The 26,413-nt window shown below is 35.6% G+C and overlaps 2 protein-coding genes and 1 pseudogene across 2 annotated transcripts; all 3 read left to right on the top strand.

Moving 5' to 3' along the window:
* The first annotated feature begins 701 nt into the window (after positions 1–701).
* Positions 702–3,784, top strand: LOC121770120 (annotated as a pseudogene).
* Positions 3,785–6,021: 2,237 nt separating this feature from the next.
* Positions 6,022–10,183, top strand: LOC121771056 (GEM-like protein 1). Its single transcript, XM_042167850.1, has 4 exons — positions 6,022–6,415; positions 6,500–6,601; positions 8,533–8,810; positions 9,712–10,183. Exons 1-4 carry the CDS (start codon positions 6,094–6,096, stop codon positions 9,889–9,891), a joined length of 882 nt encoding a protein of 293 aa, XP_042023784.1. The 5' UTR covers positions 6,022–6,093; the 3' UTR covers positions 9,892–10,183.
* A 689-nt stretch (positions 10,184–10,872) lies between these two features.
* LOC121770656 (rho GTPase-activating protein REN1-like) lies at positions 10,873–25,741 on the top strand. Its single transcript, XM_042167414.1, has 24 exons — positions 10,873–10,977; positions 11,060–11,129; positions 11,235–11,312; positions 12,086–12,122; positions 13,071–13,147; positions 13,583–13,653; positions 13,780–13,858; positions 14,258–14,399; positions 15,014–15,133; positions 15,610–15,687; positions 17,337–17,392; positions 17,475–17,544; positions 18,046–18,130; positions 18,887–19,130; positions 20,509–20,697; positions 21,251–21,481; positions 21,701–21,750; positions 23,005–23,065; positions 23,144–23,227; positions 23,402–23,515; positions 23,607–23,773; positions 23,959–24,007; positions 24,208–24,363; positions 25,309–25,741. Exons 2-24 carry the CDS (start codon positions 11,088–11,090, stop codon positions 25,606–25,608), a joined length of 2,580 nt encoding a protein of 859 aa, XP_042023348.1. The 5' UTR covers positions 10,873–10,977; positions 11,060–11,087; the 3' UTR covers positions 25,609–25,741.
* Positions 25,742–26,413: the final 672 nt, after the last annotated feature.

The following is a 26,413-nucleotide window of genomic DNA, read 5'->3' as shown; positions in this document are numbered from 1 at the left end:
AATTGCCGAGCACCTAATTGTGCTATTTTATAGTACTAATTTGTATTAGGGTTATTTGTCTGTAAATACATAAATTATTAATATTTTTTTCCCTAAACTTTATTAAAAAAATAAAGTTTGGGCAAATAATCAGAAAATATTGATAGTTCATATATTTAAATACAAATAACTCTTTCTATAGGCTAACATAGTTGTGTGATTTGAGATTTAAATTCTTAAAATATCATTGATTGTAGATTAAATAAGCTCTTAAAAGTTACGGGAAAAATGAGAAAAAAGAAAGTTGATAAGAATCTGAAATGTGATTAATGAATTTTCAAAGAGCTGTGATGATATTTCAAGTTCAGGAACCTGAAATGTGCAAACTTTATTTTCTAGGGATCAATTTTGAAGTCCACAACAATAATAAATAATAATAATAATAATAAATTTGTTGTTATTATAATTAATATGAAGGCGGCTAACATAAATTATTACTGGTATTTTATTAGTTTTTAAAATAAAACTAGAAAGAGCAAAAGTGCATTTGTGTGGGCTAGGCCAAGGAAAAAGACAGAGGACAGACTAATATCCCTTTCTTAATACAATCTTAGCATATTTTTTAATGTCCAAGGACCAAAACCAGGAGAAGGAGCCATGATACCGATGGTTATCATATGAAGAAACTATCGTCAAATTAATTTATCGAGGATTGAGATACCATGGCCAGAAAGGTAACTGATAAGTATGATTCATCTTCTTTAATTAAGAAAATAACTATCGGTTTAAAAGCTTACATATTAAGAGAAAATCGTTTTATTTTTGGGACAATACGTAACGAGTCGTAATTTCGCTTGCAAAATAGAGACTTTCATTGGCTCGACTTAGTATTTAGTTTGTTTGTTTATTTTCATGTAATTTCCCTTGCGTATTTTCCCAATTTGCACTCCTTTGCTTGTAATGGTTATGTTGGTTATTTTAGCGTAATTGGATTGGCTTGATTGATCAATATTATTATAATGAGACATCATACAAGTTTGGAAAGTGCGGAGTGCACGCTTGTTTGAATTTATTATGATTAGACGGGGTTCCGGGGTCCAAGGGGCAGAGCCCCTGGCTGGGGAAATTTTTTATTTCCATTAAAGTTGTTGTATAGAAAAAATTCATTCGGAAATATAATTTATGATAGTCGAAGGACTAATTTGTAATTTTTGAAACCCTTTGAAAAATAGTTAAATTCGGTTAAGAAACGAAGAGACGCAACGTTTCGTGAAAAGACGCGACGCTTCGTTTCAAGCCTATTCTTATTGATCATTTTCGGTTCAAAGGAGATATCGAAATCAACATACGAATCTTCTAAAAACCTGAATTGTATCCGATCAAATATTGGTAGAACCACCAAATTAATTTGATCTGAAAGTGTTTCACGCCTTTCAGGACATCCGATTTGTTCACGTTTTAGTAATTTCCCTAATAGGTTAGAGTGACATTTGAGCGCCTCATTTTTCTAATATTTATATAGGAAAAACACTATAAGTTCTTTGTAAATATTTTGGTACTTCAACATAAATTGAAAGAGATATTTTGTCAATTAAAATTAGAATATAAATATCCCACGTCAATGCAAAGAGATAATTGAAACTATTATATAATTCTCACGAGCAGTGATATGAAATGGTGTTGACTATTGAAACTATAAATACAACTATTTCTTATCGGTGTAAAGAGATATTTGAAAGTAATGACTCTTTTGGCAGCAATTAGTTATAGGATATAATTTTTTATAAATTTCTATCAATATCCAAGCACAATATATCCTGGTGGTGAGATTGTATTGTAGGGTCATATCTTGATTTTGGACATCATCTACGCTAGTATTTTAATTAACTTAAATCTCCATTGAAAGTTAAAGGATTGAATCATTGTTCCCCGTTGGTTGGGTGGTGGGCTCCTTGGGCCACTCACGACTTATATAAAATTATCATGACATTTTGATTGGGAGAAAGAGGAGAAAGCCTAGATCGTTTTTTTTTCTTATAGAAAATGACAGTATGATTATATTGGACACGTATTTTTGTTAGTTAGGAAAATAATATACACATATGTTGGAAATTAATCTAGTGATATAATGCTTTTAAAAATTAGATATCAGATGAATATTGTATAAACATTGTGATAGATTTAAAAAATTGAGATATGAAGTACTTGTATAACTTAATTACCATTCTCGACTTTTGTATTTGTGAGTCAGACCTGCTAGTCATGAAATTGTAAAATTAAGAGAATTAATGCCTTTTAGTGAGATTGATCCTTACTACTATAAAAATAAGAATGATTAGTAGTACTAGGATTCGAAAAATAAATAATCGAAATTGAAAATTTGTCAACGAGGTACTACATTTTTTTAATAAAAGCTAATGCAATGATTAAAAAGAAAATTTCAGATAGAATCTTTTACAAAGTAACATCCGCAATGCCACCCTTCCCGGCGGACGTCGGAGAGGCTTCGGGGAAGGGCGCGCGGGACGTCCAGCATTGGGGCGGAGAGGGGCGGACACGCCCGTGGTTGCGGACACGGGAGGGGCGCGGTCGTCACGGGACGTTCGTGCCGACGTCCGCCATTGCGGCGACGCGCGGACGTCCGGCGCGGACTTCCCATGCTTAGTAAGATCATGCCGCCAATGCGACCAATGCTCCGACGATCTCGAAAACTACAGATCCTAACCTACAGCATGCCTTACCTAGACAACACCATCACCTACGGCTGCTACTCCAACCTCATGGTCGCCGACGAGCACTTCATCGTGCGGTGGCCCGACAATCTCCCCATGGACAGGGGCGCCCCTCTTCTCTGCGCCGGCATCACCACCTACACCCCCTCCGCTACTTCGGCCTCGACAAGCCCGGCCTCCGCGTCGTCGGCCTCGGCCACGTCGCCGTCAAGTTCGCCAAGGCCTTCGGCACCAGAGTCACCGTCATCAGCACTTCCTTGGGGAAGAAGAAGGAAGCGCTCGAGAGTCTCGGCGCGGATGATTTCTTGGTCAGCCGCGACGACGAGCAGATGGCCGCCGCGGCCGGGACGCTCGACGGCATCATTGATACCGTGTCGGCGCTGCATCCGCTCCTGCCGTTGATGAGCCTTCTGAAGCCTCATGCAGGCCCGGCCCTGGGGGGGTCGAGCAGTGCCCCCGCCCCGGGCCCCCAAAACGTTGGGGCCTCCAAAATCCAACTACATACATGAGTATATACATGCTACTGGGCAACTTTTAAGGTAATAATATAAATTGTATGCTATAAATATTGTCTTGGATGTATTGAAGTGTTTTATTACTACTGTTGTTATTGTTACTATTAGTTTATAGTATTATTATGGGGCCCCTCTTTTAGTTCCGCCCCGGGCCAATAAAAACTCAGGACCGGGCCTGGCCTCATGCTAGGGTTATCATGGTTGGGAATCCCGAGAAGCCGCTCGAGCTTCCCGTGTTTCCTCTTCTTATTGGCGAGTTGTGTGTTTAAGTGTTGGAATATTGACATGTGAGTTGTTCCTACTTTTATGACATTATTGATTTGATGTGAGAGTGGATTGATTGATTGATTAATAGGGAGGAAGTCGATATTTCCCGGGATTGGAGGGATGAAAGAGACGCAGGAGATGGTGGATTTTGCGGCGAAGCACAATATATTGCCCGACGTGGAGATGATCCCGATAGACTACGTCAACACTGCTATGGAGCGTCTCTTGATGTCCGATGTCAAGTATCGCTTTGTCATTGACGTTGTCGGTTCCCTTAGGGTGGCCGTCTGATACAAATACAACTATAATAATGTCTTATTTTGTTTGTTATCGAGTCCAAGTGCATTAGGCCATCCACTACGCTGTCTCTATACCGTCTCTTAAACCGTCCCTTAACTACTATTTGAGCACTATTTGAGGGTCCCACTGTCATTTTTTCATCCATCCCTTAACTAAGGGACGGAACCTGCAACGCTCCGTCCCTTAACCGTCTTTATACCGTCCCTTAATTACTATTCATTCATTTATAATTTTTTTTCAACCCAATTCAATTTAAACAAACACACTTTATTAAAATTAAAACAACATTATAACTTAAAATAAAAAAAAAACGAAGACATAATTCAATTTAAACAAACACACTTCCGGGAGCGTCGTGGGGGTGGCGCGGCTTCCTCCGCCTCTCGTCGTCGATCTTCTTCGAGTGATTGTTCCATTAATTGACGCATTTGCTCAAAAGGATCCATTTGTTTGAGTTGATTGAAGATGGAAATTGGAGTGATAGAGAGGATTTGAGAGGAATAGATGTGTGTTTGTGTTTGAAATGAGTATGAAATAGGATTATTTATAGAGTAAAATATATATAAAAAAAATTAAAAAACGAAAATAAAAATTTAACGGTAATATTACCGTTTGAAATTTTTTTTTATTAAAAGTCGAATTAAAAAAAAAAACAAATTATTGCGTAATCAGTGACGACGCCCACTCGCGGGCCAGCGAGTGGGCGTCACGCACGCATGGGGACGAGACACGTGTCGCTGGCGCGTGGCGGGATAGCGCGTCCCGTGTCTCGACGAGACGGGCAACGGGACGAGACGGGCGCGGGCTAGGGACGGGATGGTCGCTGCAACGCGTCCCGCGGAGGACCCGTCCCTCCGGGACGAGACGCGAGCCCGGCGTGGGACGCGTAGTGGATGGTCTTATAACATCTGTTCTGGGTTCTTTCCTGGATCATATTAAAATAATCGAACCACATATGATTTAGTAGTATACTATAAGCATGTCCTACTTGACAAATTGCATTCTCTCGGCCTCTCTTTTTGATCAATATCAATATATACCCTAGTTGATAATCCCTCATTGGCGGAATGCTCTCTCTCCGGCTCTTCATACACTCATTGTTTACGTTGAGAACCGCCAATCATCGTATCAACAGATGCTTTCATCTCGAACTTGCGATGACGTTGTTGGTGTATAATTGTATATAATTGTTATCTTTGAGCTATCTCATCAATCCTTTTACAGAGATAATTAAGGAAAGAGATAATTATGGACGTGTTGGTGTTTTGTGATATTGGGTGTCGTTTGCTCTTCTATAATACAGTAAGTGGTTAGCAACTTAGCAGTTAGCATCAATAACTTGACTAAAGAAAACTAATGCGCCAGCGTATGCATATATGCATGTTCCATTCAAGAAAATTCTTACTCTTTTAGTAATCAATTATACTCTCTCTATTCTCATTATGTGTTACACTTTTTTTAATTTGGTCATTTCCTATAGAATGTTCCATTTCATAATTGCATACTTCAATTTTTGGCTCGTTATTGAGACCAACCGCTCACAAGTTCGGTATACATGATATGAACTTGGTTCATGTTGGTTCTATTCTATGACTATTGCCGCATGTGTATGAGGATTTAGTGACCGTGTGTCCGTGACCGTAATTGGAAGACATGTACTTTCACTAATTATCATATAATAATTCATTATGGATTAAGTTATGAGATTATTTTAATTGGAGAAAGTATTTATGAGTAATTATTATATAATTATTTATCTCATATTAAATTATAAAATTTAATCTCATTAATCAAACATAATACTTATTTAATTATTATAATTACATATTTAATTATAAAATATAGTCTTATAAATTAAATATTTTATATTTGTCGGTTCCCTTAGCTCTTTTGGGATTGAAAATGTGAAAGGTGATGTAAGTTTTTTGACTTGTTGCAAATTCATTGATTCCAAATATTTCAATGCTGCTTACAACAAAATGTTATAAGTGACATAATTTTTTGACTTGTGGCAAGTTCGATGTTTCTAGGAGTATTATATTGTAATACTAGGATGTTAATTAGTTACGTATTTCGTAATTATATGACTCATCATTAATTAGTTAATTTTTATTTACATGACTCATCAACCTATCTATTCAGAGTATATATTTTTTATATTTATTAAATGAATACTCCTATTATAGATACATGAACGGAATAAATAATTAATATTTGTACCATTGCAATACCACTCATCGTTTCCTTCATTCCAAAATTCTCTCCCCAAATTTGTTGATTTCATCTGCAAATCGCTGACGATGAGTTCTGATTCAACATCAAATCCTTCCAATTCCAACGCAGCGTCAGCCCCAATCAATCCCAAGGAATCCAAGTCGGAATCCGCCACATCCACCGCCCCCGCCCCCGCCACCGCCACCATCACCACCACCTCCCCCGCCACCGCCCCGGATACCGCCAGCGATGCAGCCGGCTATGCTCCCTACCCAAAACTGGCTCCGGACGACGTCGCTCCAGTCGCCGACACTTGGAGCTCCGCCCCCCCTCACGTCACCGCCCCCACCGGCTCAAACCCATATGTCTCCACCGATCCCGTGCCCGTGCCCCCCTCTCCGATCAAGAGTATGAACAATCATTTTCTTCTTCGGTGTTTCCCCTTATAAACGCTTGTAAATTTATGCTTTATTTTCCCCCAAATTATTACAGGTAACGTGGATAAGATGAAGGACGTGCTGAGTAAATGGGGAAAGAAAGCTAGCGTAGCCTCTAAGAAGGCTGAAGACTTGGCTGGGAACATGTGGCAAAACTGTCAGTAATCCTCGCCTATTCCATTTCGTTTAATTTCAGATTTATGCCAATTCTTAGTGACCACCGCCGTTTGATTTGGTTCTTTAATTGAGAATTGGTGTTGATAAGATTGGATTGTATGAATCTTTGCTACAACTTTTATGTATGTGTCACTTTGATGGAAAATGATGGAAAGTAATTATTTTCCACTCTTTCCCACAAATTTCACATGTTCACCCTAGAGAACATTGGATAGAAAAAGTAGGACCATTAAAATGTGACTGTGTCTGATTGTCTTTTTATTTCCTTATCCCTCATTTTCCTATCATAATTTGCAAAAGGGAAAGCATTATAAATCTATGTCATCGTCTGATAGTGATATGCTGCCTCCTTCTCAAATTGAATATAACATTTCATTGTACACTTATGGAAGATTGAGATAATATTTTTCTAAAGTAATGCATATGGTCTTAGTGGCTGTATCTTAAGTCTTAACAATGCAATGTTATGTGCATATTATTTTGTGACCTTATGCCAATTTCTGGCCATTATAACTAGTAGATATAAATACAATACTTATTCAAGATTTTGTTTTTTTGTGCTTCTGTTGCAACACCTGTTAAAGTGTGTTTCCTTGTAATATGTGTTTCCCGGAAGGCTAGCATGCAGATGTTAAGACCATTATGGGATTCAAGAATAAAACTTTCCCTTCTTTTTTAATTTAATTTTACTGTTATGAAAAACTACAATTGATTCTCCAACTCCCTTCACGGTTACAAGATAAGGAAACCTGTACCATATGTCCAAGGTTGTCATGAGCTACCTTGGCTCGTCAGGAAGATATATTATATAATCCGTCCAGTGCTATGCTAAAAGTAACTTCATTTCTGACTCCAGATGGTTGTAAAATGGAATATCTACGTGGAAAGAGTTTATGCTGATTTCTATGATTTGGACGTGGCAGTCTGCTCTTTCTTGACCCCTTATAAGAACCCAACTATTTAGTACTGAACTAAACAATAGTTGCTTTTTGAGAATTTATATCTAAGACCATCCACGGTTCCACTCAGAAAATAACAGGAAAGGAACCCTTGTCTATAAATAGAGAACAAGAAATAGAACTTCAGGCTAATTCCTGTCCAGCCTATGTCGATCTATCAGGAATTTGTTTTCTGCCTAAGCCAAAAAGTCTGCAACTGAACTCTCTGACTAAATTACACTGTAATGACATTCATCATATTTAATAATATCAAACTAACCTACAAGCCTAGAGTCAGTCTGGTAAAAGACTCGCCAAGAATGACCTTAAATTGAATAAAACTAGAACTCTGCTGTGTCATATTGTCATACTCCATTATCCATGTGCCTTGACTTTGTGGATTTGTTGAGTTCTATCTTGAAAATAGAAGTTACAGTTCACTCAATGAGGGCGGTGGTTTCGAGGTCCTCTTATTTTATTGTACAAATATTTTCAATTGGCTATAAGATTTTAAAATAAAAGTATAAAACTGTTGAGCTAAATTCTTATAAATCAATGCCTTTTATATATTAGCATAGCTGACCCCATGACTTCTATAAAAATTGAGATACTAGTGGATAGCTCTCTACTGTATTGACCGCCCTCCTAGTCAAGCTCAATTAAAACATGGGGGCATGAAATGCCTGTACCTTCGCCTTTATATCTTTGCAGATGCCATGTTCTGTTGTCTCCTCCTTTCATTTTTTTGGTTGTCTCTTTCTCTTTCTCTTTCTCTTTCAAGTTTATGTAAGTATAGCCTTATTTTCTCTCTTATCATAAAAAGGACACAAACACGAAGATATCTACATTAGCAATAACATCATTTGAGATTTAACAATTATAAGGTGCTAAAAATAAGCATTTAACAACTGCGAAGTGTTATAATTATAATAAGTTGTTGTGCTAGTTTCTGATAAATATTTGCTTAAATTAGTGAAAACGGGACCAAGTATCACAGATGCTGCTGTTGGAAGGATAGCACGGAGCACCAAGGTTATGTCAGAAGGTGGATATGAAAAGGTCTTTCAGAATACATTTGAAAATGCCCCAGAAGAAAAGTTGCTGAAATATTATGGATGCTATTTGTCTACATCTGTGGGTCCTGTTGCTGGAGTCCTTTATTTGTCAACTGCAAAAGTAGCATTTTGCAGTGATGATCCTCTTTCATACAAGGTTCCGGAGTCGGAGGAGGTTCGTATGAGCTACTACAAGGTATGTGATAGATTTTTCACCCTTTTGTGAAACAGGCATCCGTTTGTTATGTCTTTGAGTTATTCCTCTCTCTCACTACACCTATGCATTTGTAAACTAGCAAATATGGAGGAAAAATCATTAAGGGTGGTTCTTTTGTAGTTTCATTGCAATCACATGAAAGGAGCCTTCTTCAAAATCTTAATTGCCCCTGTTTTAATTTCTTTATAAATTCCCGTGTTGTTAAGAAAAGTAGAACTTCGCCGATCCTATCCTATGCGAAACATATTAATGAAAATAGATGCCCCAAGTTGAAGTCGCCTCTTCTCCCTTGAACAGATAATTCTTTATTTTCTTTTCTTTTGTCTTCTCTTTATTAAGATTGTTAGAAATTTTCAATTCCAAATTTAGTACGTAGTGCTAGTCTTGTTTCAGTTTACATAGTATATCTTTCCGTCCAAGAATGAATTTAGATTTAATGCCTTTTGTTGATTTTCTAGTGGAAATCAATATATATTTAAATTTCGTAATAATTTGGCTCTTATTGCTCTTGCTGCATACTAACCAAATGAATATCACGATGAGAATAATCTGAACATCTACTAAGTGGGGCCTGGAACGTATTTAGCAAAATATCCTTTCAGAAGCATTTTAGCAAAAAAATACTATAAAGACGGTGGAGTGTGACAATGTTGCAAATCAAGTTTTACCTTATGCATCTGTGCATATATCTATGAAGTCCTCTTTTCTTGGTAGAACATAGACGAATGATGTTGAGTACAACTCATTGGTATTGATTGGGTATCTACGAGAACTTTTCTGGGGGTTTTTTAATCCCCGGCTACTGCTTTTGATCAGTATGAATCTATCAGACATCCAACTTTTAGATTTCTCTAACAGCACATATTGGTGATTCACGCAGGTGGTTATCACATTGCAGCAACTGAAGGCGGTTAATGCTTCAACAAGCAAAACAAACTCAGTTGAGAAATATATCCAGATTATTTCCGTGGACAATCATGAATTCTGGTTCATGGGATTCGTCTACTACGACAGTGCTGTTAAAAATTTACAAGGTGCGTTGCAGGCTCGTCAGTCGTAACTATTTATACAGACTGGAAGTTCGTATGGTGTGCTGTGTTTGGAGTCGTCGGAAGGCTCACATTTGAATGTGGTTGAAGATTGATATGTTTCATATAAGCCATTAAACCGATCTAAGCTGCATTTTTTTCATTTTTTAGTGAACGTAAATAGCGAATGTAATGTGATGTAAATGAGTTTCATTGTTTTATTGTAATAGTAATACTTATATAGGATTGTTTGGTTTGAGTGATTATGTATTATTGATAAAATAATTTAATTTAATCAAATATTTAATATAAATAATTCGATTCGATGGATTTTTCAGTCAGCTCTCTAATCATCTTCAAACCTACAATGCAAATCCCAATGGAGGCACTCAAAGTCATAACGATTGAGTCATAAATAAGTTGGATACTTAATATCTAAAGTAATCCAAATATAAAATATATTTATATATTTACATTATACTAGTATAGTACCTTGATAAATTTTCATGATTTGGATTTTTAGTATTCCATATTAGATTTTTTATTTTTTTTTGATCGAATCAAATAGTTAAGACTTCGAATTTTCAGATTCTGATTTACGGACTACAACATAAAGATTAAAGGAAACAAAAAAACCGCTCAAAGTCTCAAGAAATTTTTTATTAAAAAAACCGATTATATATTACTAATATTTTAAAATTAGTACTACTAGTAGTATTAATTTTGCTATTTAGATGGGTTAGTTAAAAAATCGCATGTATTATTAGAAATCCAAAAATATTCAGCAGTTTCAATCTTATTATTCGAAACGCCTTATTTATTCCTACACTAATTTTTTGAGGTAATAATTTATCGTTAGAAGTTAAAAACTGGAAGAAAAAAAACACCAACACAATGAGTTTTAGAGTAAATATCCGTTTTTCGAAAAAATAGTTAAAAAATCAGAGTATAATATTCCGTCCCTCCACACGTTCGTATTTCGCACAGAAAAAAAGGCTCTCTCTCTCTTCCCTCTCTCTTTCCAAACACCAAAAATGAGAAACAGAAACGCATTGTATCCATTTGTTTTGTGATTGCCCACCTTCCTTTCGTTTTCCTATACTAGTATAAGGAAAAAGGTGAATCAATGCCCCTATTTTTCATAATGATTTGAGTCTGCTCAACGATTTGATCAATTGTTAATATTGCATGCATTTGCAGATTCTATTCTTAATGTCATAATTGCGACATGACGAATGTGAACAATGCAGCAGCGGCAGAGTCCTCGCAGGTACGTTTCTGAAATGCATGATTTTGATTTTTTATGATGATCTGATCGGTCACCTGTTTTTTATTAATATAATGTGTTTTTTATTCAATGTTAATCTCGTTTCAGGCGGAAGCTGGTGGTGGCAAAAATGAGCAGCCTCCGCAGCCTGCACCGCCAAATCCCGATCTTCATGCTGGGAGCAAGGTACTCAGGAATTCAATTGACGATTCTGTATTTGTTTATTATCAACACGTTAATACTATTGGGATTATGCTTGTATTTGAAACATGAATTTCCATAATTTTGGAGGAGGCATCCAAGGTGCATCGAAATTAATGCTTAGGATGTAATGTGGTGAAGATGAATCATGATGATTGGGATTGAGTCTGGTTTTGTTTTTCCTTTGAGGTTAAGTTTATGGATGAGTGGAAGAGAGAGATGAAAGTCATATATTTGGAAAACTAGGGCGAGGTAGTGAAAGTTGATATTGCATGATAAATAACTAAAAAAGGCTACAAAATTTGCGTAATTACTAAAGGGATGGATAGCTGCTCCAGCAAGCACCTTTATGGCTTACAGTGTGAAATTCAGGGGAAGAGTTTTGGCTTGTAACAAGATCTGGACTCTTGATTTGATCATGTATTAGACCTCATGGGTAACAGATAAAGCTTTAATTTCAATGTGATACGTTCAGGAGACCTATGCAGTGACCTGTCGCTCTGCCACATTTTGCATTGGACGAAAGTAAATTATATTCTATCAATATCAACTGGGTGATTGAGGGTAAAAATGGGGTATTAACAGGAAACATGAACTTATACGTCGAATTTTTTTAAAATTGTCCTATTTCATCTAATAATAACTAATGAGAATTCAGGCAGTATCCTGGCATTTAAACCTACTTATGTTAGTATCTAACTTCATCTTTTTGCATCGGATGACATCTTATCCAAGCTCTTTACTTTCCATCTTCACAGGTATACAAAAGTGGCCCACTATTTTTGTCATCAAAAGGTATTGTTTGCCAATAAAAAATGAATACATCATTCTTTGCTCTCACTTCATTTCATTTTCTGATTTGATATTTTGGGTCGAAAATTCAAGTCGAGATTGTATGGTAGAAGGCGTTGTCTTGAGCTAAATATTATGAATCCATGACCTTGTCAGGGACTGTTAATTGTTTTGTTGCAGAAATCTGGTTCACTGCAGTGACAAAATCAAATGATTTGGTGCAAAGTCTTGCGTGTATTTTTAACTCTTTGACTTTTAGTGTAACTCGTCTATATATTACTCCGTATATCAGTGGTATATATGTAGTTTTACTGTAGAATGGCTTCAATACCTCTCCAACATTCCTCAGTAAATTCATTATATATTACAACTGGGAAGCTACAGTACATCAGTATAAGCACCGAGTAGTTGGTTTGGGTCAAAATGCCTTTATATTGATAAATTTTTGGCTCTTTGATGGTTCCCAAGCCTGGCATGAACTTACAGTGAAAAGAGCCCAAAATATTCAGATAGTTCAGTACTCAAAATAAATTGAATATATAGTACTACTAGTTATATAGTAGTTTAATTCTGTGCAAAACCAGATATTCGTCTGGCCACCAATTGTTGATTGATATACTTAAAGGGCCACTTTGTATGCTCCAGACAGGGAACACACCTTCAGGTTCTGTTATGTATATAAGCTTCTCCAAACTCAGTGTATTGACAAACATCCTGTATCATAATTGTGGAACTTAGCCTTTAGTAAAGAAATGAGAGACTGGAGGTTGAACACAAGCAGAGAGAATAGAATAACGAGAAACTTTTTTAGGACAAGAGTCATTTTTAAATTTGTTCCTGGGGTATCAGTAAACAGCATATGTTCAATCTGCAGAAATTCACAGTTGAGCAATGTACTATAAGAGTATATATTTGTGAAGCTTAAGAGTAATTACTTTTGGTAATGCATAGGAATTGGTTGGACATCATGGAAGAAAAGGTGGTTCATTTTAACTCAGACTTCCTTGGTCTTCTATAGAAGTGATCCGGTAAGTTGCATCTCTCTGAAACTATCTTACAGGACTTCTTATACTCACTAATAGGAAATTTTTTCTGTGAGACTGTTTAAATCTTGAGCTAAACATTTTTTAAACCCTTTTTTCAATATTTGTATGATTTCCCAGTCCGTGAACGGTTACTTTGACACCTTTGTGGTATGCCGTTACTTAGCTATCCACTAATAATGCATCTATTCATGTGCTGCAGGCTATAAGGTTGACATCTTATTATATATCGCATTTGATTCAGTTTTGCAATAGTTTAAACATTCAGAGTTTATTATTATCTACTTTACATTTGTAATGCATGACATGTTTTATCATGCTAAAGTAACATCTGCAACTTCTTTCTCTAATTTCTAAATATCATGTTGTTCTTTTTATCATATATTTGATTCTGTTCAACATTTTTCCTTTTTTTCTTAGAACGCAGTTCCTCAAAAATCGAGTGAAGTCAACTTAACCCTTGGAGGCATTGATCTTAACAGTTCAGGCAGGTTGGCTTTTATCTTTTTAATTAATTTATCTGTAATTGACAGGGTTTCTATTTATGCTTGTGTATTAATTTGGCTAAGTTTTAAAATCGAACCACGTCGGGATATTGACTTTTTGATTCATTCCAGTGTGGTGGTAAAAGAAGACAAGAAGTTGATCACTGTTCTCTTCCCTGATGGTCGAGATGGACGAGCCTTCACACTCAAGGTGATATCCTGTTAGATTGATTTGGCGGTCCAAACTCGAGCATATGCCAATATGCTGTTTTTGTTCGTTTTTCTTCAACTTCTTGCTATGTATATCGTTATTCTTTTCAGTGCTATTCATTGTGCTAAACTGAGAATTCTGAATTTTTTAAGATTGCACCAACCAGCAGTACAGGTGCAGCTTATCCTATTATGATGTCGAGCCCATAATTACTTAGGTTTCTTTCAAGATATTCGTGTTGGAAAATGATAGTTTAGATCTTGATAATCCTTGACATGGACTGCAATCTTTATGTTGCTTTATCTTCAACATATGCTGCGACCATGATCATCCTGCCTCCCTATCCTCATGCACACCATATCTGTTTTGCTCATGTGCCTGGTTTTGTTTGTATCCCAGGCGGAAACAATGGAGGATTTGCATGAGTGGAAGGCAGCACTTGAAGAAGCCCTCTTAAATGCTCCCCATGCTACTGCTACGGGACAGAATGGCATATTCAAGAATGATCAGTTAAATGCCGCCGATGCTTCTTCCGATCAAAGTATCTTTCTCACTATCTAAATGTGCAACTCTGATTCTATAAAAATATCGTGCCATCAGTGGTAGGATATTGTTATTGCAAAAGAGAAGGTGTATCAATTGCAATAGAACTATGAGTAACAGAGCAACTGTGTGAATAAATGCATCATTTATTTGATGCACAATTTACTTTTTTATGCGAGTTCCGGCAGTAAAAATAGTCAGTGTTGCCTTTCCTTATAAGAAATTGATATCATTCTTTTAAATTGGTTAGTTCCAAAGAAGAAAAGCCAGCATATAAGATCCTATCTATCTGCTTAATTTCTCATGGAGACAGAGTCCTTTCATTTATGTTATATGTTACCTTTGCTTGTAGATCGAGTATAATATAGAGTCATAGGTATTCCTATAGTACTTGTTTCCTTATCTTGTGATTTTCTCTGTAATGGTGATTTTGATGTGATCTATTTATCTCTTGACTCATCTAATGTGACATATGTGCTAGGGTTGGAATGTCATGGGATATCATAACACTGATAAAGATATTATTTTCCTGTGTTTTAATTTGCTTATTGGCTGTAAAAAATTGTTTTTATGCCTATACCTCATTTTATTCTTCCCTTCCCTTGCTTGTAGGTAAAGACAAACAAACAGCTAAATCCTTGGTAATTGGGCGACCAATTTTACTTGCCCTAGAAGATATAGATGGCACTCCATCCTTCTTGGAGAAGGCTCTTAGGTTTCTTGAGGACTATGGTAAGCCTCTTATTCCACTCCACATGTTTTTATTGCATATTTCTTTTGACATGCTATTCTTGTAATGAACCACATCTTTACCAAATAATAATGTTTACATCTTGGCATGCTATTCTTGTAATGAACCGCATCTTTACCAATATTAATGTTTAATAGATGTAAATGTACTGATTTTTACACTCAGAAAAAGAAGAAATACTAAGCCTATAAATTTTATTTGTCTCCTACATACACCTAAACAAGTGTTTTTATAAATCATTGCAGTCTATACAGGGGCTTAAGCAATCATACTAGCAGAATTGGAAAGGATTACGCCAATTTAAATAGATTTAGATATGTTCATTTTCCATGCATTTATTGCATGCAGAAAGTGCTATTTATTTCTTCCTTACTGGTTGTTTTACTTGGTTATATTCACTCATTTTGTAGCTGTATTTTTCCTAATATTGGTGTTGATCAGAAAAGTTATTTTTTAGGAGTCAAAACCGAAGGCATCTTGAGGCAAGCGGCTGATGTTGAACATGTTGAACGCCGGATAGCAGAATATGAAAAGGGTTGGTTGGTTCCTTTGATGCATAGATTTCTCAACCCTATTTTATTTTTGTAGATGGTGTGAGACACTTGGGAGTAAGGGTATTTAAAACAGTCACTCAAGTTGGAATATATAGTGCTTAGTTAATAGAGATTGATGGTGGGGAAGGCCCCGAATGTGAAGCTTCATGCTATCAAAGATATTAACCATAAGACTTAAGCATGCAGGTCAAAATGAAGGATTATGTAGGAGTCTATGTATAGGACAAAGGCTATGAGATCTAAAGACAAGTGTTACAAGACAATAGTCAGACTGCCTGTGCTTTATAGCTGAGTGTTGGGTTACCACTGATTAAGGTTCCATCTAGAATTCATTAATACTACTGATAAGTTACTTAGTACTTTATTAAATTAGATAACTGGATGTAGTACATTTTAGAGTTAACATACTGCATGCCTGTGGTGCAACTTGCAAGTGAATTTCTATAATAAATTTTTCTCTACTAAAAAAATTAATACTCCCTCTGTCCCACTCAAGATGCCCTCATTCTTGTGTGGCATGGGATTTTAGGAGGAGTTGTAATGTGGATTAAGTAGAGAAAAAAAGGTAGTTGAATATTTTAATGAGGAGATGGGAGAGAGGGATTTATTTCCAAATATAGAATGTGGACATCTTGAGTGGGACAAACTAAAAAGGAAAGGTGGACATCTTGAGTGGGAATGGAGGGAGTAATTCAGTAGTGTAATTAAAGACCATAAATACTACTACCTAATTGTAAATGTAGGACACCAACCTTGGACTTGGCATCCTCATCCCATTCTTCCTCAACCTCTGATTTTTCCAATATATGTTCAAATGGATGTCCCATTTGAACAGCTTTCATAAGAGACTCTAATGCCATCTTACTTCACACTACTAATGGGACCTAGAAGCATGATTCGCGGCAAGTTGGTTCAGTAGTCCTGATTTAGTTGAGCCAATGTTGTTATGTATACTCACTGTACTGATATAAAAGTAGGTTCATCTTTTACCATTATCAAGTGAGATATTATGAAATAATTCAAATAGGAACTATCGAAACTATACAGAAAGTAAACATGATAAGAAAGTTTTTCATGTCAAGCATAATAATGGCAAGTGACTGAGGACTAAAACTTTCTGGAAATAATTTGAGTTGGAATTGAATTTCTAATAATTACATTTTATTATAATCGCTTATAGATGGATGATACGGCTAAAAAATTGTAGAAGTTTATCATTTTTAAATATCTAAAATATATTTTTCTTTTGGAAACAAGACTCAGAATTGCACCATTTTTGCATAGTTTAATAACTTATTCCGCATCTGCTCTTTCCCGTAAAGTTCAAAAGTCATAAATGGAACAATTGAGATGAATATACTAACAAACATAAGATACTTTCCTACATTCAGGAGTACTCATATTTTCTTCTTGCATATAAAGTTTGCAAGTGTAGTTAGAGATGTGGTTGTTCACAAGTCCATATTTCTGCTGAGCTCTTAACTTCTTAGTGATGGCAGTCTTGATAATAGTGCTTTACTATGAATCTGACATCATATAATGCATTTTCTAAAGCTTCAAGTTTGCATACTTTACTGATTCTACATAAGGTATTATCAAAATATAATCACTCATTTTCAACCAAATTCAGGGAAAAATGAGTTTTCGCCAGATGAAGATGCACATGTCATAGCTGACTGTGTAAAGGTACTTTGATATGGTGTTGAAGAAATTGAATTTTAAAGCCACTATATTTTAGTTGAATGAATTCTTTGCTGATCATAACCAGTATGTGATCCGGGAGTTGCCTTCATCTCCGGTCCCTGCTTCTTGCTGTAAGGCTCTCGTTGAATCTTATCGTAAGTTTGCTGTGCCAATGTCTACTGTTTTGTTTTGTCCTTCTATTCCTACCATTTTTATCTTAGCATACCAGAACAGAACAAAAAGAAACACATATTGATGCATAGACTAGTAAATGTGCTGATGACGAAGTAAATGCGTCAAAAAGGTTTAATGAAAGATTACATGGAAAATTCACGAGTTCACAACCTTATCTTTTATACGATCTGTGTTACTTACATTTTCTAAAAGATTTTTCTGTAGATAGAAAAACTATTTTGAGATAGTGGAACTAACTGGAACTTGTGCTCAAATAATATTTTACACAACCTAATATTTTTCTTTTGACTGTCAACATTTTGAGCTTCTTGTCTTCAAATGTGAAGCGCTAGACTCAATTGGATGAATAAACTCCTTGAAGACAAAGTAATTATGTGTTTAAAAGGGCGACACAATGTAGAGGGACTTTGATGTTCACTTCCATTTTGGTTTTCAATTTTGACATTTTACTTGATGATCAGGAACTGACCGCAACATAAGAATAGCTGCTATGCGTTCAGCAATATGTGAAACATTTCCAGAGCCAAATCGCCGCTTATTACAAAGGTACTTTAATATCATTGTGACATTTCCATAAACTGATTTATATAATTAGTACTTCCTCTGTCCCAACTAAGTTGAGTCAAAACTTTTGGGTACGGTGATTAAGAAATTGTGTTGAAAAGTAGGAGAGAAGAATAAAGTAGGAAAGATAAAGAGAGAGGAAAGTAGGTGATGGAATAAGGGTGATTAGATGTTTTGTTTTTTGTCAAAAAAAGAAATGACTCAACTTAGTTGGGACATCCAAAAAAGGAATACGACTCAACTTAGCTAGGACGGAGGGAGTAATATGTATTTTTATAGTTAAATATTTCCTTAATAAACCACTTAAGTTTTGTTTAAGATTGCTTCTACTCTGGTGTGTGCATTATATTGTCTGTCTTATGGTCAGCTGTTATGGTACAATCTTAATCATTCTTTGTTCAGGTTTGGGATCTTAGAGAAGGCTCTTCTAATCTTAAATAATGATAAAATTAGTTTCATAATGATCATAAGCTCATTGAAGAGGTAAATGATCACAAGCACATGGAAATCTAAACACAGTCATTTAAGGAAAATGTTATGTTTGTGTTATGTTCCAAAAATGTCAGAAAATCAAGTAGCAGATAAAATTTGTCTTATACAAGAGTTTTGATGCACAGTTGTGCTTGTCTAGATAAGAAAAAAATTCTGGATAAATCATAAATTGGTTTAGTTTTCAATTAAACTTTTAAAATTCTCTCTTCTTACTCTTCATTGTGTTTCTTTTGATCTCTACATCAGAATTCTTATGATGATGCAAACAATTGCTCGCCACAAGACAGTAAACCGAATGAGCATTTCGGCTGTGGCAGCTTGCATGGCTCCCTTGCTTCTTCGCGCTCTTTTTGCTGGTGAATGTGAACTTGATCATAATGTTGATGTAGGAGCTGATGGCTCTTTACAACTCATGCAAGCAGCTGCTGCAGCTAACCATGCTCAAGCCATTGTTATTACTTTACTGGAAGAATATGAAAATATTTTTGGGGTATGCTTCTTTATCCTTTTCTTTTTTCTCTCAGCACTTCAGTTTCCTTTCCAGCTGCCTCTGGTACGAGTTAACTCATTAATGCTGAGCTCTTCCTGTTGCTTGTCACAATACATTTTCATGCACCTTTTTGATTATTGGTGATTCATTATTGAAGAGAAGCTAGTCTAAATATAAAATCAAAGAAGAGTTTACGTCCTAATATATGCATACTCGGTCTCTGGAACCTTAGTTCACTAAATTGGGAAACAGAATTTATATTGATTAGAATTCCTATAGGAACTTTAAAGGATTACACAACTAATCTCCTAAATCAGAAATCAAATCTAATCTTCCAAATAAGCAAACTAATATACTGACAACTGTACAGAATACTCAGTTTCTTTCCTGTACTCTGGGTTTATATGTTATACGCGCCAAGCTTGGAGTGCAACACATCAAAACTGATCCTTTCAATTGCCTTTTCAAGAGCATCAACTATCGATTGTCTGGTTGGGATCTAGCTGAGCTGAATGATCCCATTACTGACCTGCCAAATGAAGGGTCGGTCAATGTCAATGTCAGTATCTTTTGTTCTGATGTGGTGCACAGGGTCCCTTGTATACCTATCGCAGCTTGACTGCTATTAAACATCTTGACTGAATCATATATCCCAATTTTTAGTTCCCTCGACAATATTTGCAACAACACTCACTCGACATATTCCAAATGCAAGAGCACGACACTATTAACTCTGCACTACTTAAAAGTTGCCTGCTTTTTATTCCTCCAAGTTACAATATCTCCACACATAGGATCAATAACCAGAAATTGACCTCCAATCTGTTTGCTCTCCTGGACAGCTTGCATTAAGTATAATTTTACACTTGACAGTTTGCACATTTTCCTGAGTAGTAGAGCATGCCTTGGAGTGTCTTCAACTACCTGATAAATCAGTTAGCAGCTTCTTAATGATATATAGTCAGATTGTTCGCATGTTGACTAACCACAGTGACTCAATTTGAAATGTCAAGTCTAATGTGGGATAAGAAGACCAGTTTTCCAACTAGCCTATTGGCTATGGTCCATCATTTTGTCGACTGGATTACTTTCTTCCATTCTGTTTATCTTCTTGCTGAAGTTGCATAGTTTCCCTTAATCACAAGTAAACATCCATTCAGCGAATTTGATTGATTTCTTTCCATCCTCTGGTTCACATCAGACTAAAAGCACAAGTATTTGCATAGTGTAGATACAAACATAGTCATGCTAAGAGAAGTACTGAAATACATAATGTTCTTTTTTAGTATTATTTTTTCTATATGCAAACACATACTGTTCATTCTATTTTCCCTTTTCCTAGGGTTCATTTGTAGCTAACTTTGTTTTATTATTTCAGGATGTATCTGCATCACATGAACCTTACACTGATTCAGATGAAAGTGAAACTGAAAGCGAGGAAATTACAGATGATGATGATGAGAGTTTTGAGGATGATGAGAGCTTTGAGGAGGAGGACATGGATGAAGATTCGGAGCATGAATTGGGAGCTGGTAGTGAGAATGGTGAACACAAACACAGTGAAAAGGTCATTGTTTTTTAATTTATGTTCTATGATATGGATAGCTATACAACCAACCACTTGTAATCATCTGTGGTCTCGCCCCAAATTTTCCAACATGATATTTGAAGTCTCTATTCAAATTGCGAATGAGCAACATACAGACCCCAAACATTAGTGAATACCCATGACTTCTTTTGTATCCGTCTTTCCTTGTAATGTGCCTATTCACTTTTGCTCTCTGCTTATTCATTTCTCTTTTCGGTAGTCAATTATATGAAAACTTTTTGTATGTTGAACTAACGTTATCTAATTTTCTAGTTTATGTTATCATCCTTTATCTCAGAGATCTATCTCTGTATCTTTTCTTTTATGGAAATTTTTCCACTGTAATTGTCAATGTATGAAATGATTTTGCTACCTTCTAGCTTTATATTGCAAGTTGTTATATTTCACTCAACTCTAATATCAGATAAAATAAAATTAATGGAAGTCTTTTCAGGTTGTTTTGCCCCAATATATTCACACCCTTGAGTTTGAATTCCAGAAAGACTACTGACAAACTTTTCTGAATATGCAGGTCACAAGAAAGGATAGCTCAGGTTCTAAATCTCCTCATGTGGATGATGTTCTTGAAGCTAACCAACATCCACGTCAGACCTCATTGCCTCAACATGATAGCACAGAAGGAACCGGCTATGTTCATGATGTGGATGATGCAAATATGCAATCATTAGGTGCTGATGAAACATCCATTGCATCAGTTGAATTACCTCAAGGGCGTAGTGCACGCAGTCTTAGACCTTCTGCCGTGAGTATTCCATTTGGTTCCTAGGCACTCTGGAATACCTCTTGACTGTTATTTATCACACATTTTTATTAGTTATATACTTCCGTTACATTAGTCTCTGCTTAATACTTTTGAGGATTGGGGTACTCAGTACCTTTTTTGCTGCCTATCTGCTTAAGTCTCTGTTTAGTTTACCTTTTGGAGACATCTCACGAAACTCACATTTAGTTTTTAATCCAGGGAAAGAAGAACCTTTCTATGGAGTCGATTGACCTTCCTTTGGAAGACGAGTAAGTGAAGTTTTGTCATCAAGTAAAATCTAAATGTTTTGTCTTCTATAATCACTAGATCTGTCTTAATTCAAGTATTGCTATATTATAATCTTCATTGACTTGATAATAGGTTTCACATTCCATAACTCTCTCAAGGCACAACTGCCAATTGAAACTGCACTGTGCCTTAAGGGAACTAAAATTTACTATTTTAATCGATAAACTGAAGGAATCCTCAAAATTTTAAGCTCCTAGTAGATTTTCACACAATTCAAGAATGATCTTTTTTAAATTTGTATCATCATGCAAATCATTGGGGTCAAATTAAACTTCATCACATAACAGCAAGCATTTAGAGGATTGTGCCTTGTAGTCCCCTGTTGAGCATGATTGTTCTGATTGCTAGCAGTAATTGGTGCTTTTGGTTGATATCTTTGCAATTTCCCATCCACTCGTTCTTGACAGTAATTGGTGCTTTTGGTTGATATCTTTGCAATTTCAGTTAGGTAGTTAGACCTCACTTTGTAATGAATGAAGTGCCTCAGCAACTAGGATTGCAAACTAGCATGCTTAAAAAGATCACATGACAACCCTTACTTGTGCATTAATTAGAAAAATGTATATTATAAAAAACTGTTAGTTAGAAACTTTGAGGAGTTAGGGTGTATTATAAACTGTTAAGTCTTCAAAGTGCTATCAGTTTTAATGAAATATACTCAACTGAACATTTTCTTTAAACCATGATGTGATAAGATTCATGATAAACAAGTTAGCATGGTGGACTATTTAAACCGTGACATTTTTTGGGGTGATGAAGACGTTGACTCAGAGTGCTCAAATGTGCAATAACAACAGGCAAAAAAATGACTTTGTAAACTTCGACAATGACAAATTAGAACATGAATTGTCCTTTTGCACATAAATTATGAGCAATCAAGTTACCAATTCATATTCTTAACAATTTAAACTAATCCTGGTATTCCTTTGAGTGGGAAATATTTATTTTACCCAAATTATATTCTCTTCTTTAATATAAATGAGGAAAAAGGGTTTTAACTTCTTTCCTATTTATAATTTTTACTTTGGTGTATGAGACATTTTATATGTTCGAGTTACAATTACTCTACTTGCATAATGTTTATTTTGGTTTCATACACACATCTATGATTATTTCAATTTCTGAATCTCTGATAGGCATATATACCACCTACATTTTCCTTGTCTTAAAGTTTATTCTGCATGTTAATCACATTGACTTGGCCTTATTGTTAGCGCTGCAATACGAAAGCTTGAGTTTCTTCAAACAGATCTACAGACCAAAATTTCTAATGAGGTAGAAATTCAATTATTATGTTGTGAAAGCATTCATTTCGTCTAGATTGTTGATTACTTGACTTGTCTTCAAATATAGGCTGCAAATAATTCTATTCTTCAAGATGGCCTGGATGCGCAGAAGTCTGAATTACAGGAACGCCGTTTATCTCTTGAGAAAGAGGTAAGCACTTCATATCTATAATGGACACAAAAATACTCGGATGATTATTTTTGAACTTGTGTTTTGTCTTCTTCTTTTTATTGTTGTTTGAAGGCTATACTAATCATGACGTCACCTATATTTGACTCACTGACTTTAACTTTCAAGTAGGCTTAATAGGAATTTGTATTGTAGGTGGCAGGATTGCTACAGAAGTTGCAGAAGGAGATCGAGTTGAAGAAGGCACTTGAAGCTTCACTCAGAATATCACAGCTGCCTATAACTTCCTCATCACCTATCGATGATAGGGTTAAATTTTGTCTCTGTATCTGAGAGTATATAACATATCAATTTATGTATCAATCATGTTTGTCAATAACATACTTTGAATTGATGATAGGTGAAAGAAGAGCTGGATGTAGTCAATGAAGCAGAATCAAACCTTGCACATTTAAAAGAGAAGGCTGATGATCTTGAAATTCAGCTTAGACAAATGTGTGAGCATAATTGCAAGATTGGGGAGGATATAAGCAATCAGCTCCAACAGAATGCAAATCAAGTGAAGTCGTAAGGGATTTATTTTTCTTCGCTCCACTATTTTAATGATATTCACTCTAGTCTATGCATGACTTCGTTGCCATATTCGTGTGCATTCAGGGCATACTGGTGTCTTTCCTCATCTTTTCCCCTTCACATATCAATCTAATGTACTAATGAGTTGTCATGATGTGAGCCTTTTTTTTCCTTTGTAGGTTCACGAAAGATGGTGGACAGTCTTCTGAGAATTTGTCTAGAAGTAAGGTATGACCGTTTCAGTTGAAGGGATTTGATGTTGGTTTGCCTTAACACATAACTATTTAGTGGTATTTCATCTCCAGATTACAAATGGACAGATTTGACTGCTTAAGTTATCTATTTTTATATTTTAGGAATATCAAGTGTAGAAAATATTTTTTGTTGAGAATGTAAATAACTTGAAGTTTTTCTGTGTATAACAACAGTCTGACAAGCAAGGCAGTGGCAAAAATAAGAAACGAGAATTAGCTTCTTCACTCCACTTACCATTTACTCAGAACCAGCATGCAGATACTGCGCACAAATCTAATGCAGAGCCAGGAACTACAAGATCTAGCTCGAGAAAGTCTAGCAAGGGTGAGGTAAATTATCTCTTGTTTTATATGTTACATGTGATCAAGGGTAAATTGCTTGAAAATCATGAATTTTAGTAAAATTCTGTACCCACAATTTTATAAATCAGCCAGAAAAACTATGATGTTAGGACTTGTTCGCAATTATGTTTCCCGGCTACCACATCAGATGGAATTTCACCAAAAAAAATAATCTCAAGTTAATTGTGAACAAATCCAAACTTTGTGCTTTTTCGCCTGATTTTTAAAGTTGCGGGACAGACCATAATTCGGCCAAAATTCATGGTTTACTCACAATTTACCCTACACACAAAATATAAGAATAGTGTTAATACTGGAGGGTGTAGTTGCATATACTTCGTTTTGCTTAGATATAAAATAATATAAAAAGAAATGATCAGCAGGAAGAGTAGCAACTAAACTATCTATTTGATTTTCTAATCGAAAATGATCAGCAAAAGAGTATTGTGGACTTGAAATGCTGAGCTCTCAAATCCTTGATTGTAACCTTAGTCTAACTAAGCCTAGTAATATTTCTAATGTAGTAGTAAAAGTTAACTTACCCGGCCTTCTCTTTGAAAGAACTAGTAATAGTAATAACCAAACCTTAATTCTGAAAACCATGGTATTTTGGTCCCTACATATGTACAAGATGCAACCAATACTCATATTCGTATCTGTAGTAGTGCCAGATGAGCCATTTAGAAAAGGCTGAAAATACTAAATCCATTTTAGGCTTTCTTACAACTGCAGCAAATGTGTTGTGAATATCTTTCTCATCGTTTTGTATGTTTATATCTTCTTAGTGCTTTGGTATATATATAATAGGGTCGTGTACGCATTTCTCGTGAAGGATATTACTGATCTAACATGAAAAATGACACAAATACATGTAACTTGCAGTTACGTGCATGCATTTTTGTCACTGAAAAGAAACTCATGTTTATTTGATAGGGTTCTAATTCTACCAATGCTCTGTCAAAGCTGACAAACCGACTTAACTTCTTAAAGGAACGACGCTCACAAATTGCAACCGAGCTCCAAAGCTTGGATAAAGGTCGCAATGAACAAGGTGGAGATCATGATCGTCGCCACCACCATCAAGACCCAAGAGGAAAACCATCTGACAGAAGCCAACATGGTGATAAAGCAAAAAAACGAGAGGAGTCTCCCAATCTCGAACAGGGAAAGTCTGAAAGCTTCACCGGAGATAAAGCTTCTTCTAAATTTCCTCCGAGGACATTTTCTAGGTGATTCATTCAATAATATATCTCTACTCTGGAGCAGATAATAATATTCATCTGTATTTTTTCATTCTTTTTTAGGGAAATTTATTTAATTGTTAATTATAGGAAATAAACTTTGGTTTTGAGGTACAATAACCTTAATAAAGATCACCAGGCTTCAAAAATGTGTTTTTCCATCGTCCATTGACCTTATCTTGAGAATAAAGTACAACGAAATGATGTCTCACATAGTGATTATTCAATCTAGTGTTTATTTGTTGTTGTATAGCAGCTGACATTTAATAATTATTCATTTTGTATGACATTGCTATGAAAAATTTGGTTCAGAACCATGTAACTATTAATTGTGAAATATACTATACTATTTAAAAAAATATAACATGTTTCGATTAAAAAATCATCTACTGTGTCCAAACAGGTCCTCATTTTCAAAATTCGTTTACCGTAACACCCGTTCTTCATAATGTACAACTTTTGATATGTTACCCTCAACCGTGTCTTGTGGTGGAAATAATTCGAAGTCATATTTTTAAGTTGTGCAAAATATTTTTGCAGATCAAGAAATGCGAAAAATAAATGTATAGTTAGCTTGGTTGACATAATGGTTGCATGACCACCAAAAATAAATACTCCCCCCGTTCCATGTTAATAGAGTCATTTTTCTATTTTGGGAAGTTCCAAGTTAATTGAGTCATTTCTATTTTTAGCAAAAAGTAATTCTTCTTTTTACTTTATTCTCTCTTCATCTCTCTTACTTTACTCTCTCTTACTTTTTTCACCATCCATTTAACACACTATTCTTAAACTCCGTG

This window comes from Salvia splendens, chromosome 16 (genome assembly GCF_004379255.2).
Source record: "Salvia splendens isolate huo1 chromosome 16, SspV2, whole genome shotgun sequence".
Lineage (NCBI taxonomy): Eukaryota > Viridiplantae > Streptophyta > Magnoliopsida > Lamiales > Lamiaceae > Salvia > Salvia splendens.
The sequence above is the reverse complement of the archived record's forward strand: the minus strand, read 5'-3'. Positions and strand labels throughout refer to the sequence as shown.

What these genes read in the sequence shown, in the direction of transcription:
- LOC121771056 (XM_042167850.1), top strand. Translation starts at nt 6,094, where the DNA reads ATGAGTTCTGATTCAACATCAAATCCTTCCAATTCCAACGCAGCGTCA. An exon ending in GCCCCCCTCTCCGATCAAGA is followed by an intron (nt 6,416 to 6,499) that starts GTATGAACAATC and finishes AAATTATTACAG; the next exon opens with GTAACGTGGATAAGATGAAG. An exon ending in TGGGAACATGTGGCAAAACT is followed by an intron (nt 6,602 to 8,532) that starts GTCAGTAATCCT and finishes TGCTTAAATTAG; the next exon opens with TGAAAACGGGACCAAGTATC.
- LOC121770656 (XM_042167414.1), top strand. Translation starts at nt 11,088, where the DNA reads ATGACGAATGTGAACAATGCAGCAGCGGCAGAGTCCTCGCAG. An exon ending in GTTTATCTCTTGAGAAAGAG is followed by an intron (nt 23,228 to 23,401) that starts GTAAGCACTTCA and finishes TTTGTATTGTAG; the next exon opens with GTGGCAGGATTGCTACAGAA. An exon ending in AGAATTTGTCTAGAAGTAAG is followed by an intron (nt 24,008 to 24,207) that starts GTATGACCGTTT and finishes GTATAACAACAG; the next exon opens with TCTGACAAGCAAGGCAGTGG.